At 43.9% G+C, this 20,925-nt stretch overlaps 1 protein-coding gene across 1 annotated transcript in view; it reads right to left on the bottom strand.

Moving 5' to 3' along the window:
• Positions 1 to 20,350, bottom strand: part of Limk2 (LIM domain kinase 2) — a 70,051-nt gene extending 49,701 nt beyond the window's left edge. The window contains exons 1-2 of the mRNA XM_090320500.1: positions 20,179 to 20,350; positions 5,585 to 5,684 (exon numbers count right to left, since the gene is read on the bottom strand). Of these exons, the coding sequence (XP_090176626.1) occupies positions 5,585 to 5,684; positions 20,179 to 20,194 (116 nt within the window). The 5' untranslated portion in view covers positions 20,195 to 20,350. The remainder of the gene's footprint in view (positions 1 to 5,584; positions 5,685 to 20,178) is intronic.
• Between the last annotated feature and the right edge of the window lie 575 nt (positions 20,351 to 20,925).

Below are 20,925 nucleotides of genomic sequence, written 5' to 3'. Positions count from 1 at the left end.
TCAGACCTCCTTTCTCAGGACCAGTAGTTTTCTCTCGCAAGACGTAATTGGTAATGTCTGTGGTCTGTAAAGGGGTAGTGCCCTCAGAAGACTGGTTATTTCACCAGGTGACAGACTATTTCTGATCCATTTGTGAAAACAGATGAAGAAATGGCAGATGTAGCTGCAGACAGTGTGGCATAATGGTTGGCTGACAGCAGGGACTTTCTGTGACACTTTTCTAAAGCCACATTCATTTTGCCTTCCTTTCAGTGACAGAATCAGAATTCTAGTAATAGTAAATAAGGACATGACATACCATGTCCTTAGCATTTTTTTTTGGTGGCTTATCTCGTTTAATCCTTAAGACAACCCAGTAAATGTAGTACTCATCTTTCCGACTTTAAAAATCAGACACTTGAGCCGGGTATGGTGGCACACACCTGTAATCCTAGCACTCAGGAAGCACAAGCAGAAGTCTGACACCAGCCTGGTGGTCTACATAGTAAGCCTGAAGATAGCCTGCCTTTTTAAAAAAAAAAATTATTCAATTTTATTGTCAGGGTGATGTAGAGGGATTACAGTTACATATGTCATGAGACTTGTATTTCCAATAAACTACTCAGGAAAGGCTGGGAGTGGCCCTGTGGCTCAAAAGGTAGAGTGCCAGCCTTGGGCAAAGGAAGCTCAGGGACACTGCCTCAGTGGTAGAGAACTTGCCCCTAGCTTCCATCCCTAACACCATAACCCCAGCAACAACCAAAACAGTCAAGCAGTCAGGAAAGCTCTACATTTCAACCTCAGCTACAGTTATGCACTACATTCAAACTCCAGGTCCACATTTCAGCCTCAGCTTCAGATGTCATGAGCTCTGACTGCTCTCCTGCACTCCCCAGGGGACACTGGGAACTTGGTTCTGAGAACTTCAGAGAACATGACTGCAGATCTAAAATCAATGGCATTGTTTGAAGGAAGGCCAGAGGTACTCAGAGTTTAAACAGGCCTGGTGGGAAGACAGAGGAGAGGAAGGAGGAGGGACATGGCTAACCATGTAAGCAGTTCAGAAGGAGCCTGGCAAAAGGCCCCACTGCAGCAGCATAATTATAAACAGGGCTACTTTCAAGAGGTTTGTCTGCTGGCTTCCACTGTACACAGTCCCAAGTCCCAGCCTTAAAGCCGTAAGAAGGTTTCCTATTGTCTTGGGCACCTGAGAATCTGGTGGAATGCTATCAGAGGCAGGATCCAGGATGTGACTGCCGAGTGGGGGAAGGGAAGAAGAAGGGAATGGTGGGGGGGGGGTAATGGGGGGGAAGCACTGGGCCAAATCCCAGCAAGGTCTCCATTCCAAATCCAGCCCCACCCTGCCACTAAAAAAACAAAGGTGTCAGAGGAAAGGGAGAAGAAAAGTCATTTCCTTCACAGCAACTGTAGTCCAGCTGGGTAAGAGAAGGCTGGAAGGGAGCCATGAAAGTCTGAATGTCTCTGCAAACAGCTCAGAAGGGAAAGTCTGGCTTCCAGCAGGCCCACACCCACCCACACACGTCTAAATTCATTAGCATCACAGGCAGCTGGAGTGGAAGAGATCTTAAAAGATCACTCAGGCTGATGATGTCCCAGAACCCAGGTTACCTCTGGCATTGAACAAACACAGTTCTTTCCCAGCCCTGAAGATCTTCTTCCATTTGGGCAGAAGTCCAGTTGGCTCCAAAAGGAAGCCATTCTCCCCAGGGCAAATTAGCAAGCTCCACTGGAGGGAGCCATGTCATCATCTAATCTGAATTTACCATGGGAAAGTTCAGGAGTTGGAGGATACCCTAAAGAGCTGGATTCTGGTCTCTGTTCTCAACATGAAGCTGGAACCAGGAGAAGAACCTAAGTACTATACTTTCCTCTCAGGCACCATCTTTGGTCTAACTGTGCCAAAGTAATTCTAATTGCCATTAATAACAAGTGACCAATGACGGTGTAATAAGACAAATAAATGTATACAAGTAGTTGTATACAGACACATATGACACAATATAAAGTGACAGCTGATGATTATTATCAAGGATTTTTTTTTAAGTGGCCAGTCATCTGCTAAGTACTTTACTTAAGGCATCACATTTACTCATTCCTAAAGAGCATGTAAGATGAGCGATACTCTTTTGGTTTTTTTTTTTAATTGTTAGGATAATGTATAGAGGGTTACAGTTACATTTGTCGGGTGATAGGTATGTTACTTCTCTCACATTGATACTCCTTCTCATGTTTTTGTCCCCAAAGGTGAGTGATATTCCTCTTATCTTAATTTTATAGATGAGGTGTCATATAAGTTCAGGTAATAAGGTCAGGATTTAAAAACAGATACCCTCATTTACCACTTATTCACCATGCTAACACAACTTCTTTCCTTTTTTTTTTTTTCTCTTGTACAGGTTGGTCTTGAATTCATGATCCTTCTAACCTTTGGGATTATAAGGGTGTGCCCTAGATTAATGCCTTACCTTGTGTGTGTGTGTGCACATAAGTGTGCATGTATGCGCTCACACGCAGGTACTAGGGCTTGAACTTGGGGCCTGTGCTATTTTTACACTTGAGATTTTTCAGTTAAGCTAGGTTTTTGCTGGTTAATTAGGAATAAGAATGTCAACAGACTTTCTCCTACCTGGCCTGACTTCAATCTGTGATCCTCAGATATTAGCTTCCTGAATACCTATGATTACCGTTATCAACCACCAACATTTGGATAATGCCTAACACTTTTCTTTAATGTACATGCATCTCTCTCTCTCTCTCTCTCTCTTTCTCTCTCTCTCTCTCACACACACACACACACACACACACACACACACACACACACATACACACACACACACACACACTTCTATAACAGGCTAATATCTGACTCAACCTATAAATGACCTAGAACCTGTGTTAAGGCCAACTTTGTCACCCACAGCCTGAGTGGCCCACGCAATCCTCTTATGTGTAATGTGAATGAGTTATTTTATACAAATGGCAGTTCCTTCTAGTTTCAAAATTCTTTTTTTTTTTTTTTTTTGGTCAGTCATGGGGCTTGAAGTCTGGGACTGGGCGCTGGCCCAGAGCCCTTCAGCTCAAGGCCACTGCCCTACCCCTTAAGCCACAGCCCCACTTCCCATTTTTTAGTGATTAATTGGAGATAAGAGTCTTGGGCTGGCTTTAAACCTTGATCCTCAGATCTCAGCCTCCTGAGAAGTTAGGATTATAGGTGTGAGCCACCTTACCCAACTAGTTTTGAAATTCTTTAGTTTTGAAATTCTTTACCTCCTAGAGAATCCAGAAATTTTAAGGATTAGTTTATCTTACTCTGTCCTGCTCATTTTGGACAGAAAGGAACTGTACCAAGAGGCAAGTGGCAGTAGCAAACTGGACCATGTGAATAAGAAGGCAAGGCAAGGCCCATTCCTGGAAGTCAGTTCTATTGCTTTGTCATCCTCCACTCTAAAATGAAAGTAAGGGCAAACCAGAGGCTTTTTCCAGAAAGTCCCTTAGTACTCTTTCTGTTTCTGTCATACATACATAGAAAATGGACAAGTGACTTCCTCAGGAGTGAAAGGAGGGGGAACTAAGGCAAATCAGAGAAAATGACAGCTCTCAGTTAGAGTTAAGAGGGCAGAGAAATGCTGGTTCTTCTACAGCTTATTGATTGATTAATTGATTGAATTGCCAGTCCTGGGGCTTGAACTCAGGGTCTGGGCACTGTCCCTGAGTTTCTTTTACTCAAGGTTAGCACTCTATCATTTGAGCCATCGCACCACTTCTGGCTTTTTCTGTGTATGTGATGAGGAATTGAACTCAGGGCTTCATGAATGCTAGGCAAGCACTTTACTACTAAGCCACATTCCCAGTCACCAGCACTTCTAGAGGTCCCATTTTCCAGGCTCCTCCTTCTTCCCCAACCCCACTGGCTCCCAAGGGGAGGCCAAGTACTAAAAGGTCACCTCAGTTATTTGATATCAGCACAGGAGATGCATTGCGACAAAAGTTATGTGTGGGAGCTGGAATCTACAGCACTAGGGGCCTGTTTACAGTCTCTCTAATTCTCAGGACAGCACTGCCGCCTCATCCATTCAGACCCCGGAGGCAGACATGCCCACAAAGCTTCCCCAGTAGGCAGAATGTGAAGCATTCTGTCAATGTGGAATGACTGTAGGCTGGGCAATCTTTTATGCTCTAGAGAAGACAAAAACAAGCACCTGCCTTTGAGGACTCGGATTCATTGGAACGGAATGGGTCTTCCAGGGAAGGGAAGACTCTTTCTGTGGGTGCCTAACAGGGTACCTTGCATATATCATTCAATTCAATCTCAATAAGTCTATGCAACAGACTGTTACTGGCCCAGATAAGGATATTGAATCAATTTTGATTTTTAAGTCTGTGTAATTTCAAGAAACTGAACTACCTCTACACAATAATCTGAGCTAAAGTTAATTTTAGGGTTGGGAGTTTAGCCTAGTGGTAGAGTGCTTGGCTAGCATGCATGAAGACCTAGGATGGATTCCTTAGTACTAACATACACAGAAAAAGCCAGAAGTGGTGCTATGGCTCAAGTGGTAGAGCGCGAGCCTTGAGGAAAGCCCAAGGCAGTGCTCAGGCCCTGAGTTTCATGCTGCAGGACTGGCAATAATAATAATAATAATAATAATAATAATAATAATAATAATAATAATAAGTAAATATTTTTTTAAAAAAGTTAATTTTAAAAATAGGATTCTAGCTGAGTGCTGGAGGTTCATACCTATAATCCAAATTACTCAGAAGACTGAGATCTAAAGGATCTCAGTTTGAAGTCAACCCAGGCAGAAAGACTATAAGACATTCCCATCTCCAAAAGAACTAGCAAAAAAGCTGGATTGAAGGCATGGCATAAGTAGTACAGCATCATCTCTAAGTGAAAAAGCAAAGAAGAGGTCCTGAGTTCAAGAGTTCAAGCCTTGGTACTGGCACAAAAAAAAAAAAAAAAAAGAAGAAGACAGAGCTGGTAGCTCATACCTGGAATCCCAACTACTCAGGAGGCTAAGATCTAAGGATTGCAGATTGAACCAGCCCAGGCACGAAAGTCTGTGATACTCTAATATCCAATTAACTACCAAAGAAAATAGTTGGAGTTGTGATTCAAATGGTAGAGCACTAGCCTTGAGCACAAAAGCTCAGGGATAGCATCCAGGCCCTGAGTTCAAGCTCCAGGACTGGCCCCAAAAGAAAAGCAAAAGGTACTTAGGGAGTTATCCAGTACTGCCCACTGCATTAAAAACAACTCTTGAGCATTAGTTTAAGCAGTAGTGGAGACATTGAAATCACTCTTTCTGGGCCACAGTTTCCTCATCTGTATTAAGGAAAGGCAAAAGGGAATCCTGGAAAGGGCTCCCCATGACCCTGCTGTACTTGGCTTATTTGTGATTCTTCTACTTGAACCAGGCTTTTGCTTCTTCCTTGGTACATTTCTCTCATTGTGCTCCCCCCCAAACAACAACAACAACAACTGATATTCAAGTCAGAAGCTTGTTTCTATATTTTTCAGAATCTGAAGATTGTTTTAAGCCCATGGTACACTATGAGAGAGAAAGACAGTCTGACTTACCGAAAGCAGGAGCTATGCCAGGCTTCGTTGACTGTCCTGTACCACCTCTGACTAGGCGCAACGTGGTCACCACAGCCCCGACACCTCCAGGTCTCTTCACCTGCACACAACACCAAGAGGAGTTAGAGGCCTGAGAAAGCAGAGGGCAAAGAGAAGGGGGATTTTGACCATAATGAATAAGTTTGAGTCAACACAATCTCCTCTTGAGTTAGGCCAGGGCTGGGACTATGGCTTAGTGGTAGAGTGCTTGTCTAGTTGCACGAAGCCCTGGGTTCCATTCCTCAGTACCACAAAAACAGAAAGAGCCAGAAGTGGTGCTGTGGCTTATGTGGTAGAGCACTAGCCTTGAACAAAAGAAGCTTAGAGGCAGTGCCCAGGCCTTGAGTTCAAGCTCTAGGACCACTTTGAGTCACAGTTCTACTTCCAGCTTCCTGTTTAATTGGAAGCAAGACGCTCATGGACTTGCTTACCCAGGCTGGCTTCAACCCATGATCCTCAGATCTCAGCCTCCTGAGTAGCTCAGATTACAAATGTGAGCCACCAGTGCCTGGCCCATATTGTAATTTTTTTTAACTTGGATATTATTTCAGAGGTAAAACTACCTTACAATATTTAATATTTAGTTCAGTGGAAGGCAGGTTATGGGTATAAAAGCAGGGGGCGGGAAGCAAACATTTAATGAGTGATTCCTACATGCCAAGAACTCTACTGGTTACTTTTACAAACAATCCATTTAATTGTGACCACAATCCCATACTCATTTAATGGAGTGAAGAACTGAGGTTTGGGAGCTGGGGTGTGTGTGACACAGATTAAGTGGCTGATGGAACATTCACACTGAGTTTGCCTAATGAAAACCTCAGCTCTTTCCATTCCCCCATGGGACTACTGTTCATCCCTCCCTAGAGCATGGGAACACTTGAGCTGAACCTTGAAAGATGGGGAAGGTTTATCAAAGACTGAGAAAGGATGCTCTGGGGCTGTGCAAGCTGAGATCAGTATGGACAAAAAGTATTAAGATTGGCACAGGTCCCTTCACCAGAAAACAAAACAAAAACACAACATCTTTGGTGTCACTCCAATGCCTACTTCTTGAAATAAAGAAGACAGCTGAAATCAAGCTGTGGTACCTGACTCAGCCCTAGAAAGATGGTTACAAGACACCCTTGTGTATTGTGTATGCAGCTTTGTTCTCTCTGGGTAACTCCAGATTGCTACAGGCACTGTGACAGTCACTGAACACTGTTTCACAGGCACAGGAGCCATGAATAGACAAAGCATGGCTCCAGGCACTTCAAGATTGCTCTGTACCATCTGAGACTGCCAGTGCACAGACAGTTGCTTTCAGATCCCAGAGGAGAATTAAAGGAGCCAACAGAATTTAAAATATGTGGGACTCTATTACTTCCCTAGAGATAAAACTTCTAGGACTTGGGAATGTGGTTGAGTGGTAGAGTGCTTGCCTAGCATGCATGAAGCCCTGGGATTGATTCCTCAGTGCCACATAAATAGCAAAAACTGGATGTAGTGCTGTGGCTCAAGTGGTAGAATGCTAACCCTGAGCAAAAGAAACTCAGGGACAGTGCCCAGGCTCTGAGCTCATGCCCCAAGACTTGCAAAAATACCAAAAAACAAACTTATATAGCCCATCAATCATTCTTCCTGGATCTAAAATTCTCTTGCTAGCCACTGGTGGTTCACACCTATAATCTTAGCTACTCAGGAGGCTGAGATCTACAGATCATTGTTCAAGCCAGCTTAAGCAGAAAAGTCCAGTGATAAGAGTGTTAGCCTTGAACAAAAGAACTCAGGAACAGCAACCAGGCTCTCTGAGTTCAAACCCTGGAACTGGCACCAAAAACACAATTAAAAAATAAGAATAGCTCCAAGAGTTTGGCCTAGTAAGTGCTTGCCTAGCATGCACGAAGACCTGGTTCGATTCCTTGGTACCGAATACATAGAAAAAAGCCAGAAGTGGTCCTGAGGCTCAAGTGGTAGAGCTCTAGCCTAGAGAAAGTCCAAGGACATTGCTCAGGCCCTGAGCTCAAGCCCAGGACTGGCTAAACAAACAAACAAACAAATAAATAAAAATAGAGCCAGGTGTGATGACTCATATCTGTAATCCTAGTTACTCCAGAGGCTGAGATCTGAAGATTCAAAGCCAGTCTGGGCACAAAAGGACCTGAGACTCTTACCTCCAACTAACCTCTAGAAAATGAGAAGTGGAGCTTGGCTCAAGGGTAGGATGGTAGCCTTGAACTGAAAACCTCAGGGACAGCACTCAGGCTGAGTTCAAGCCCCATGACCACCCCCCCACCCCTGACACAAAATTCTTACTCTCAAAAGGGATCTTTTGGCCTTTGGTTTATTTTTTTAAAACTGTACTTTTTTTTTTTTTTTTTTGTCTTTTCTTCTTCAGTACTGGGGATCGAACCCAGGACATTACACTTGCCAGGCAAGCACTATGCCACTGAGCTACATCCCAGCCCACCTTTCTGCTTTTGGGATGGTGGAATGATAATGGTTGGAAAGCATTACATCATTCTACAGACTCCAAGGTACATATGAGTTTCATTCAAATCAAGCCCAGGTCAGGTTAGACACTGAAGAAAATAATAAATCATGAGTGGGGGGGGGCGGTTGTTGGTGCTCAAATCTAGGGCTTCATGCATGTTAGGCAAGCATTCTACCACAGAGCTACTCTACAAACTCCAAGGTACAGATGAGTTTCATTCAAATCAAGCCCAGGTCTGGTTAGACACTGAATAAGACAATGAATCACAGGGGGTGTGAGCGTGTGAGTGTGTGTATGTTGCTGGTGATCAAATCTAGGCTTCATGCACGTTAGGCAAGCATTCTACCCCAGAACTATACCCCCAACCCCTGTGAGAAGTTTTAATCAACACAGATGTGAATCTTCCAAATTCTGGAATACCTGCATTGTTGACTTCCTTACACAGAAAGACTTTCAGTGTTAGTTTATGAGCTGTCCTGCCCCAGCCCTAACAAATCCCATTATTTTAAGAGCCAACACCTTGTTTCTTGTTTCTTTACTTTTTAACCCAAGAAGAATAGTGGTTAACCTGACCACCCACTTTTTCTCCACAGCATAACATCTTGGCTCTGAATTACTTCTGGCCATTTCCAGAATTCAAAAGGATCAGGACTTTCCACTGTGAGGCTGGCTGAGAAAACCTGCTATTGCAACACCCTCCGAGAGCCTGTTTTCTCCAGTCTTGAGAAACATCAAAAATTCAGTCAATAAATGGCAAGCCCTCTGTATAACACCTTACCACTACTAATAATATAGACAGGGACCAGGAGTTTGACCTAGTGGTGGAGTGTTTGCCTAGCATGCAGGAAGACCCGGGCTCGATTCCTTGGTGCCATATACATAGAAAAAGCCAGAAGTGATGGTGTGACTCAAGTGGTAGAGCTCTAGCCTTGAGAAAGTCCAAGGAAAGTGCTCAGGCCCTGAGTTCAAGCCCCAGTCCTGGGGTGGAAAATGATCCTCCTGCCGCAGCCTCCCTTGTAGCTGGGAAGACAAGCGTGTTCTGCTGTACTTAGCTCCTGGGCCTCTTCAGCTCCCTCATAATCCTAACAGGTCAATGTTCTTGAATCTCTTACAACCTTAATTCCAGGAAGTGTAGAGAATATACTAGTGAATCTGTACTTCAGCTGAGACAGGAGATTTTGATTTTAAGGACAGCATCAGATATATCGTGAGAACCTGTTGCCCGCGCGCACACATGCACACATGCACACACACACACACACACACACACACACACACAGAAATGGGATGTTGAAGATTGCTGTGAAGTCCAGGCTGCCTAGGAAGTTCTTTCTCTAAGAAAATATCTCATTGTACCTGGCTACTCACTCTCCCATGCCTCTCCTATTTGCTAACTTATCAACAGTGGGTGCTACTTGCCAGAGACCAGAAAGGTAGCCTGATTAAGTAAAGGTCCACAGTGACCTCTAACAATAAGTAACTCACTAGACATTTAAGAAATTAGAAACTAGGGGGACCGGGAGTTTGGCTTAGTAGAAGAGTGCTTGCCTAGGATGCACAAAGACCCAGATTCGATTCCTTGGTACCACATACATAGAAAAAAAAAAAAAAGCTGGAAGTGGTGCTGAGGCTCAGGTGGTCAAGCTCTAGCCTTAAAAAAGTCCAAGAACAGTGCTCAAGCCCAGGACTGGCAGGGAAAAAAAAAAAGAAGAAAGAAATTAGAAATAAGGAAGTGGTATTGTGGCTCAAAGGGTAAAGCACTAGCCTTGAGGATTGCAGTTCAAAGTCAGCCCGGGCACTAAAGAAAGTGAGACTCTTATTTCCAATTAATCGCTAGAAAACTGGAAGTGGGGCTATGGCTCAAGGGGTGGTAGGGTGGTAGCCTTGAGCTGAAGGGCTCAGGGACAGTGCCTAGGCTGAGTTCAAGAAAGTAAAGATTACAACACAAGAAACCAAAAACTACCTTCAAGCCAGGCGCTGGTGGCTCACACCTATAATCCTAACTACTCAAGAGCTGAGATCTGAGGATCACTGTTCAAAGCCAGCCTAAAGTCTGTGAGACTCTTATCTCCAACCCACAAGAAAACTCATAGTGGCACTGTGGCTCAAAATGGTACAGTGCTATCCTTCAGGAAAAGACCTCAGGGGCAGCACCCAGGCCCTGAATTCAAGCATCACAACTGACAAAAAAACAACAATAACAACAAAACCTTTCCTTCAGTTATTATTGGGTTTGTTGTGTAGTTTAAATTTGCAACACAAACAAGGTGAGAGCTAGGAATAGTGGGTGCATGCCTGTAATCCAGTATCTGAGGAGGCTGATATATGAGGAATTTGAATTTAAGGCTAGCTTGGGTTATATAGTAAGACCCTGTATCAAAAGAAAAAAAATAAAGGGGGGACTAGGAGTGTGGCCTAGTGGTAGAGTGTTTGCCTAGCAAGCATGAAGCCCTGGGTTCCATTCCTTGATACCACATATAAAGAAAAAGCCAGAAGCAGTACTGTGGCTCAAGTGGCAGAGCACCAGCCTTGAGAAAGCTCAAGGATAGTGCCCAGGCCCTGAGTTCAAGCCCCAGGACTGGCAAAAAAAAAAAAAAAGGAATAGAAAAGAAAAAGAACCAAGATAAGAATAAACTATTACAAATGTCTCATTACAAAGCTCCTGTCAGGATTTTTTTTTAATCTTGCTATATTTACTTTATATATGCTTTTTCTCTCCCAAGTTAATAATCAACAATATGACTGAACCTAGAACAATCTTGAAATCAACACTAGGATGTACAGTACAGTACTAGGAATACAGTATGATGACAAAATTGTTCGTATGGCTAGAGTACCAGTGCTTGCCTGACTGCTTGCTTGCTCTTTCTCTCTCTCACTTCCTTCTTTCTTCCCTCCCTCCCTTCTTGTCTCATTTTATGTGTCTGTGTGTGTGTGTGTGTGTGTGTGTGTGTTGGCTTTGACCTCTCAATCCGCTGTCTGAGCTTCACAAATAGGGTCACAAGTAGATAAATAGATAGATACATACATACATATATACATACATACATACATACATATATACATAACATACAGATATAGATATCACTATTCTGGGCTTAAAATAACCTAGTCTAATGCAAACATTTCATTTTGACTTTGAGAAAAATATCTGCCGAATCACCACAAAGCTGATGAAAGTTAGTCTTCAGGGGAACTCAAACCCATGCTCCAAGACGATCAGGCCAGTTGTTTTTATTACCCTATGCCACTTCAGACAAGTTCAAACCTACTCAAAACCACACAGCCATTCAGTTGTAAGGGTTTGGCCTGGCACCCCAGCTCAAAGCCAGTGCTTAACACCCATCTCAAACTAGGTCTGAGCTAGGTTGCTGCACATGAGTTGCTTTTAGACTTCAAAGTGATGAGAAACTTCCAAGCACTGAGAGCTCATGAGATCCTACGCCCCAGCCTGAATCTACATGCACACATCCTATCCTTTCCTTGGAGAAAAATCTTTGAAGAATCTCATGTTCCACCAAGACAAAGGGAACCCGGAACAAACCCCAGCCAACTTGGTGCAGCATGAAACAACAAGAATGGCAACTGATGGACCCCCCTGGGAACTGGCAGCTCAGAGGTATAAATCTCACTTGTTCTGGGACAAATCCAGAAGACAGGCAGGGTAGCAACTAAAAAAAAAAGATGACAGTTTAATGAGGTGATTATTGGCAAGGCTAATAGTAATGATTCACGTTCTTCTACATATTTTTCTCTATATCCCAAAAGGTTTTCTTTTTCACTAACTCACCAAATATTACTAAAGGGAGTGGTGTTTCAGGACAAAAGATCAGATGACCTTTTTTTAAGGAGCTTCTGAACTTCTCTGGACCTTAGATTCTTCTTTAATAACAGAAAGGATCAAATGTTTCCTTCAGAGTCTATAATACCAAATCATGCGCCTCTTACTTTTTAGGTGAAGGCACGGACAGGCATCTTGGAAAGTTTCATTCTTTTGCTTTTTCTGTTTGTCAGTCGTGGAGCTCGAACTCAGGGGCTGGGTGCTGCCCCTGAGCTTTTTCACTTAGGGCTAGTGACCTATTACTTTGAGCCACAGCACCACTTCTAGTTTTCTGGTGGTTAACTGGAGACAAGAGTCTCACAGACTCCCTGCCTGGGCTGGCTTTGAACTGTGGTCCTCTGATCTCAGCCTTCTGAGTAGCCAGGATTACAGGTGTGAGCCATTGGCGCCCAAGGATAGTTTCATTCTTGCTATTGTTTCCTTCTACCCTTCTTTGGCTTATTAGGAAAATACTGTGAGGGTGAAACAAAAGAATTGGTTAAGAGCAGATTTGAAACCTGGCTCTGTTACTAACTCCACATCCTTGGGAAATTTATTCATCATTTTATTTTTTTTTTAAGTTATATAAAGATGATGTACTGAGAGGTTACAATTACATAAGTCAGGTTATTTACCCTTTTTGAGTTTGTCTTGTAATGGTACTGGTAGTTCATGTCTGTAATCCCAGCTACTCAAGAGCTTGAAGTGAGGCTCATGATTCAAAGCCAGCCTAGATAGGAAAGTCCATGAGACTCTTATCTCTAAAACGCCAGAAATAGAGCTGTGGCTCAAATAGTAGAGTACTACCCTAAAGCAGAAAAAGCTCAGGGACAGCACCTAGGCCCTGAGTTCAAACCCCAGAACTTGCACCTCCTCTCCACCCCACCCCCCCAAAAAAGCATAATACTATCTATCTTTCTCAGCGGACTTAAAGAAACAATATAATCTATGTAAAAATACCTCCTACTGTGTTGGAGGTGTTTGTAGATAACTACTCTTCTTTTTTTTTTTTTTGCCAGTCCTGGGCTTGAGCTCAGGACCTGAGCACTGTCCTTGGACTTTCTCAAGGCTAGAGCTCTACCACTTGAGCCTCAGCACCACTTCTGGCTTTTTGCTATGTATGTGGTACCGAGGAATCGAACCCGGGTCTTCGTGCATGCCGGGCAAGCACTTTAACCACTAGGCCAAACTCCCGGCCGTAACTACTCTTCTTTCCTGTATGTATATCTAGGGGGTTGGCTGGTAAAAGATTGAGCTGCATAAGCTAAAATCAGTAGGAAAGTTGGATACTGGTGAAAGTGGAGCTGTGGTTCAAGTGGTAGAGCACTAGCATTGAGCAAAAAAGCCCAGGGAAAGTACCTAGGCCATGAGTTCAAGCCCAGGCTAGAACAATTTTTTTTTTTTTTAATCTGAAGGGAATAGTTTCAAAACAAACTTAGCAAATCTTTACTATGGGTAAGGCAAAGCCTAGGCCAGAAATTACCAGGATCCTTGGTGCATACTCCTGGGTTGTGAGGGACAGGATATGTAGAAAAATAAGTTGACAGGATATGTAGAAAAATAAGTCAGAAAAGGGTAGGCCAGGTGCTGGGGACAGGGCCAGCTCTGGGGGCTTTACTGTAATAAGATCCACTGTAGGAAGAGAATGAGACAGAAGGTTCTTGGCTTTCAGGCTCCTATTTCTTACCAGAAGCTTATTTCACTGTGAATAAGCAGGCTTTTTTTTTTTTTTTTTTTTTTAAATCTGGGGAAGACCTGCAAAGAATCTTAATCCATAGACTTACACAGTAGTTCTTAACAGGTTGTCAGACAAAAACTACTTTACGTAAGGACAAGGCAAGGGCCTTGTGCCAGATAGAAGTACCTTAGCACTACTGAGGTATTAATTAGTTGAATGCAAAGATTCCACGAGATAAGGACTTCAAAGCCTAGGTTGATAACTGTGTTTATGACTTCTATCCTTGACAAATTGCCTGTAGAAAGACCTCACAAAACAGAATCCCAGGGTGAATACTTTAATGGGAACAGGCAATGGTTTTATGTTCTAGCTACTAATGGATGTAAAGTAATAGGCAAAGGAGTCTTGAATTTCTAGCATGTACAGTGAAAGGTAAAAGGTAAAAAAAAAGTTGATGTGTGTATGTATGCTTGCGTCAGGTCTTCTCACTTCAATGCTAAAGTAATGCTGGCTCACACCTGTAATCCTACCTACTCACAAGACTGAGATCTGAGGATCACAGTTCAAAGCCAGCCTGGGCAGGAAAAAGTCCATAAGACTCTTACCTCTAATTAACCACCCCCAAATCAGAAGTGGAGCTGTAGCTCAAAGTAGCAGAGCACTAGCCTTGAGCAAAAAAGCTCAGGAACAGCATCCAGGCCCTGAGTTCAAACTCCAGTACTAAGAAAAAAAGAAAAATCCACCAAGAGTATGGAAAGCCTATTATGCCCCCTTGAACACTATGTGGTTTTGGTGGGCTTTGAAACTTGTAGATCTCTTAAATCCTATCCTAGTCCCTCCATCCCATACCCAGGCCCAATTCACCGTGTCCTGTGATATCTCCTACTGGGCAGTACTGACATCACCACTGCCATGACAGATCACTCCCAGGATCACTGTAACCATCTCCAGATTGGTACCCTGTGCCCATGTTGTGATCTGATGGCTCTAAACCAGTCTACTGCAGGCTGCAGTTTTCCACAATTGTTAGCCTGATTTTGCCTACCCTCTCAGCCTTATTCTCTATTCCCGACTCCTCTAAATCTCAATCCTTTTACATAGTAGGTATTCTATATATATTTGTGAAATAAATGTATGACTGGAATTCTTCCTCAGTTGTGACAATCTATCCTCAGTTGTGATATTCTATAATAATATTACATGTAGGCCTCATAACAGATTTGTGTGTGTGTCCTGGTACTGGGGCTTGAGCTGAGGGTCAGGGTACTGTTCTTTAACTGGTTAACTGGAGATAAAGAATCTCAGGACTTTCCTACCTAGGCCTACTTTGAACCCCAATCCTCAGATCTCAGCCTCCTGGTTATTCAGAACTTTACAGGCATGAATCGTGGGCAAATAGCAAACTTTTTTTTTGTTGCGGTTGTTGTTTGTAGTTGGTCATGGGGCTTAAACTTAGAGCCTGGGTGCTTTGCCTGTTCTCTTTTGCACAAAGATAGCTTAGAGCCGCGGCATACTTCGGGTTTTTCTGGTGGTTAACTGGAGATAAGAGTCTCATGGATCTTCCTGTCTGGACTGGCTTGAAACTGTGGCCCTTCGATCTCAGATTCCTAAGTAGTTAGGATTACTGGAGTGAGCCACCAGTGCCTGGCTAGTTTGTTTCTTTTCTTGGCCTGGGCACTGTCCTTGGGCTTTCTCAAGGCTAGCATTCTATCACTTGAACCACAGCACTACTCCTGGATTTTTGTGTGTATGTGGTACCAAGGAATTGACCTGCAGCTTCATGCATGCTAGGCAAGCACTCTACCACTAGGCCATGCTCCAAGCCCATAGTTTGTTTCTTAATTATCTTAACTAGACAATGAATTTCTCAAAGGTGCAAATCCCACATATTATTTATTTCCACCAATATTTATGAAAGGATTTACTATATGCCTTAGTAAATGTTTTAAAGAGCCAGAAATACTGGAAAAAGCACTGGGAAGTCTGACATTAGTCTTGGCTTTACCCCTGAACAAGTCCATTTTCCTCCCAGTCTCACACTTTTCAGATGTAAAACAAGGAGGCAATGCATTATCTCAAAAATCTCTCCTGGCTCCCATGTCTATGAACATTTGAAGAAGTAAAACCTGACCCAGCCTAGTCCTGGAGAGGACAGTCACTCAGTAAATATTTGCTTTCTTTGTTGTTGATTCTCTGGTTACACAAGAGGAATTTGAGGTGTCTTGGAACATAACTTGAACAGAATAACAAGTAAAAGCTTAAGTCCTGCTTCCTGCTCCACTAGCCAGGCAACCAACCTGTTCTTCTGTTTGTGATACAGCCCTGATGAAGCACTAACTTCAAGTTGGAAAATGTGAACCCTGATCCCATTTGGCTATGGAATTTTGAACAAGCTGGGTCTAAGCCTTAGTTTTTTCAGAACTAAAAAGTATTTATTTATTATTATTTTTGGGGGGCTAAAGATCTCAGATAGGGCTTGCATAGCATGGTGGTTTGATCCCTAGCTCTGCATAAAAGCCATTATATATATACTGAAGTCAGGCACTGGTGGCTCAATCCTGTAATTCTAGTTACTAAGAAGACTAAGATCTGAGGATTGTGATTCAAAGGCAACCCAGGCGGAAAAGTCCATGAGACTCCTATCTCCAACAAACTACTGAAAAGCTGGAAGTAGAGCTGTAACTCAAGTAGCAGAGTAAAATCCTTGAGGAAAAAGAAAAAAAAAGCTCAGGCGCCCAAGTTCAAGCCCCAGGACAAGCAAAATAAAATAAAATAATAACAATAAAATATATATACATACATACACACACACATATATATATAATATAATGTATATCTCAATAGCCTCCTCTCTCATAACTTAGCATGCTCTTTCCCTAAGCAATACTAGGCATGGTTAATAGAGGAAGTAAATATAGTAAATAATAAGCCTCCACATCTCCATGCCCCCCTTTACCTTGAGATAGCACTCCTTTGGGGCAGCTATAACCATATAAAGCAGAAGATCTAAACTTCCCAGGTATGAGACTGAGTCTTGCTGGTCCTTCTTCTGGCAATAAATCTTCTTAGCTTTTAGTATCTGGATGTCCCTGTGGTTCTTTGGCAAAGTCTAATTTACTCTTAACAAATTTATTTATTTTTTTAGCAATGAAAGTGAATCAAAAATAGAATCTAGGGCTGGGAGTATAGCCTAGTGGTAGAGTCCTTGCCTAGTATGCATGAAGCCCTGGGTTTGATTCCTTAATACCACATACACAGAAAAAGCCGGAAAGTGGTGCTGTGGCTCAAGTGGTAGAACACTATCCTTGGGAAAACTTAAGGATAATGCCTAGGCCCTGAGTTCAAGTCCAGGATTGGAAAATAAAATAAAACAAAATAAAATCTACTGGAGTTACTTAAGGGTCATTTAAGGTTATCAAAGAATATTTAAGGTGCATTAAATATTATAGATATTGCTACATTTTACCATGTCATTTAATTTATGAGGAAAGAATTAGAGGGAAGGAAATAAACACTGGTGGAAATATGACAAATTCATGGATTTTCAATACAAATTTAAATTCCATGTATTATAATGCCTGTGTTTAAAAATAAATTGGGGACACTTGCCAAGACTGTACTACTCACAATTGGTATTAAGTATATATATGATTCAAAGTGATACAATGCTAAATGTTTTAAAATTCTTTCTCAATCCTGAGGAACTGGAGACTGAGAACAAAGTATTGTTAAGGAAGACTTTCCTGACAATCCTTCCGCATTCCATCACACTTTCTACTCTCCAATATGTAGGTTTTTTTTTTCTTCCATGTATGGAAAAGCATCAAAAAAGCCATTTGTAAACAAATGCAGTGACTCACACCTATAGTTTCTGCTAGTTGAGAGATTGAGGCAGATGGACTGCATGAACCTGGGAGTTCACAGCTAGCTCTTCAGTTTGAGCTCCTGTGCTACAAAACAAAAACAAACAAAAAATTATTTAGAACTTCTCCAGCTCCTTAAGGGCACCATGCGCCTTCCTACCTCAGATCTCTTTGTTTTGTGTCAGTCCCATGGTTTCCACTCAGTCTTGCACTCTTGTTCTGCCTTTTTTTTTTCTTTTCCTGAGAGCTAAGGACCGAACTCAGGGCCTTGCACTTTCCAGATAAGTGATCTTCCACTGAGCTAAATTCCCAACCCCTGCTCTTTTTAATTAATTAATTAATTTATTTATTTATTTTTTGCTCAAGACTAGTGCTATATCACTTGAGCCACAGCTTCACTTTGGCTTATTGCTGGTTAATGGGAGATAAAAGTCTCATGGACTTTCCTTCCCCAGCTGGTTTTGTACTGCAGTCTTCAGCTCTTAGCCTCCTGAATAGCTAGGATTACAGGTGTGAGCCGCAGTCCCATCGGGTCTTTTTATGCAGTTGCTGCTGCCTGGACTGTTCTTGTACTGTTCTTTGTCACACAAACTTTTACTTATCCTCAGGAGTCAACATAAACTTGTAAACTGCCAAAATTAAAGAGATCTCCCTTTTGTGTGTAGGTAGGGGGCCTGTTTGTGTGTGTGTCTGTGTATGTGTGCAGGCTCAGGGCTTGAACACTGTCCCTGGGCTCTTGTTTTGATCAAGGCAAATGCTCAACCGCTTGAGCCACAATGCCACTTCTGGCCTTTTCTGAGTAGATTATTGAAGAGTCTCAGACTTTCCTACTCCAGCTGGCTTTGAACTGAAATCCTTTAGATTTCTGCCTCCAGAGGAGATAGGATCACAAGATAGGAGCCACCAGTGTTTGGAAAGAACCCCTGTAACATGGAAATTATTCCCCATCCACACTCCTGAGACCTGGTGCACTCAATGGTTTATCTCAACTAGTAGAGTACTTATCTCAGTTGTTACCTTAGTCACAGAAAAGTATACAACAAATGTTATGTGTAAGTTACATTCAAAAGCCTCCAGACAGCCTCTTGTTTTTTCAGAAGAACTCAGATTTTTAAAAAGTACTGGGGGGCTGGGAGTTTGGCCTAGTGGTAGAGGGCTTGCCTAGCATGCATGAAGGCCTGGGTTCAATTTTTCAGTACCACATACACAGAAAACGCTGGAAATGGTGCTATGGCTCAAGTGAACCTCGAGAAAGCTCAAGGACAATGTCCAGGCCCTGAGTTAAAGTCCCAAGACTAGAAAAAAACCAAATAAATAAAAAGAGTACTAGGGTAAGAGGCATGGGTAGAGCACCAGTCATAGGCAAAAGCATCAGATACCAAGTTTGGGCCCAATCTGGGGCAGAAGTAGGGGCTTATTGCATTGAAGGACTGTTAAGGGTGTAGCTTAGTAGTAGTGCACTTGTGTAGCATGCAGGAGGCATTGGGATGGATTCACAGCAACACAGAAACTACTGCATTCTGAAATCTTTCACAATTTTCTGAGAAGCCTATTATCAACAGCAGTGGAGAGGAAAATCCCATGCTCCCAGGGTGAGGAAATGACCCCACTGGCTCCCTGGTCCTTGTATTCAGGCTAGAGGAAGTGACTGTCCACTGGCCGAAAGCCAGGAAGAGGAGGCTGATATCCAGACACCCTCCTCCCAATTCTCTCCTGGCACCTCTAGAAAGCTTTTAGAAACTGATCTTGGTGGATTCCGATGCTGGGCCCCCCACATAGGTGGCTGGAAAGACACAGAATTGCTGGGGCGGGGAGGGGGGAGAAGCCATGTGTGAGGTGACAGGGGGTGGGGGTATGGAGTCTTACAAGCCCAACTAGGCACCTCTTGACCCAACTCTGGAGGCACCTTTTACTCTTAAAACAACTCTTCCTTCCAGGAAGTGACTGGCCCACATCTCGCCGGTGATCAAGAGATCAAAGATGGACTTGAAACGTCAGGGTCTTTTCCCACTCGAAGCTGAGTTCTTTGAATGACAAGAAGAAGGGTCTAATCTCTCTCCCTAACCCCCTCACCCCCCCTCCCCCCGGCAGTCCAGGTTCCAAACCCCAAGGGAAGCCCTACTCTCTTATTTCCAGCAAAGAGCTACAGGATCCAAGCAAGACAGAGATCCCAGGCCTCAAGACAGATACCCCGTGAGAAGTTGGGGCTTGGGGCTGTCACAACGTTTTGTTTCCCCCACCACCACACACACACCCCAACCCCCAGAACCTGATAAAAAAAAAAAAAACAAAAAAAACAACGTTGCCCTCATGATCCCCAAACCCCAAGAAAACCCTGTACCTACGCTCCATGACCCTGAAAGAATCTCCGGGAAACTTTGTCGCCAAGGGTTTTAACTTAAAGAGAAGGACTCCGGGCGGCGCCGCCGGCTTGGGGAGCTCACCTCGTGGGAAGCCGCCCGCCCGCCCGCCCCGGAGCCCTCAGTCTTCCGGACGCTCCGCTCCCAATCCCCGGGCTCTCCCCACCCCACCCCGCCCAGACCTCCAGATTCCCGGGGGACAGCGGTGTTCCGATCCCCCCCCCCACTTTCCTCCCAGTACTGCCTCTGAGGACCCGGGGGGGATCCAACCAGCTGGAAAACTCCACGGGGCTGCCGAGTCCCCTCAGGAGCTCCGGAGAGATAACGGCGGGACAGGATGGAGCCGCCTTTTCCTTACCCGCCAGCGCGGCCATGGCTCCAGGGCTCGGAAATGGGGTGAAGGAAGAGGGGGAGCCGCAGGAGCTCACCCCTCCCCGGCTCAGCTCCCGCCACAGCCTGAGGTACCCGAGAAGTCTTAGCCGCGGGCGCCAGCGGGATGCGCCGCCTACGGCGCCCTGGGAGGACCAAACGGCACCTGGCACCGGGGTACCTTCCTGCCGACGCCCCGCCCCGCCCCCGAAAGTAAGCCACGCCCCCGCCCTGACAGGCCCCGCCTCTGTCTTCCTGGGCTTGGTATCCGCTGTGTTCTCTGGCGCCCCCTAGCGCAGGCGACGTGTTTCTCCATGTAAAACACATGTGGACAGACGACTCCTCTAGTGCACCTGTAATGCTCCGTTTTACATGTGGGGAAATCGGGTCAAGTTCAACGACTTCAAATGACTCCGTTTTATTAGATGCAGATCTTGGATGGGAACCCTGATCACCAGACTTCCAGTGAAAAGCTTACTGCAAAGAGTGTCTGGACCAAGAGTATGAGTAAATATGAATAAGATCCCAGGGATGTTCTGTTCCTAATACAAAGTGGCACATTCTTTGCATGAAATCCATATACAATCCTTGTTTAAACCACCTCTAGGTTACTCATAAAACCTAGTTTAGGGCTGAGAGTGGGGCTTAGCGGTAGAGTGCTTGCCTAGCATGCATGAAGCCCTGGGTTCCATTCCTCAGTTATCACATAAACAGAAAATGCCAGGAGTGGTGCTGT

This window comes from Megascapheus bottae, chromosome 28 (genome assembly GCF_031878675.1).
Source record: "Megascapheus bottae isolate mThoBot1 chromosome 28, mThoBot2.hap1, whole genome shotgun sequence".
Classification (NCBI taxonomy): Eukaryota; Metazoa; Chordata; class Mammalia; order Rodentia; family Geomyidae; genus Megascapheus; species Megascapheus bottae.
This window is presented reverse-complemented; position numbering and strand designations above follow the sequence as displayed.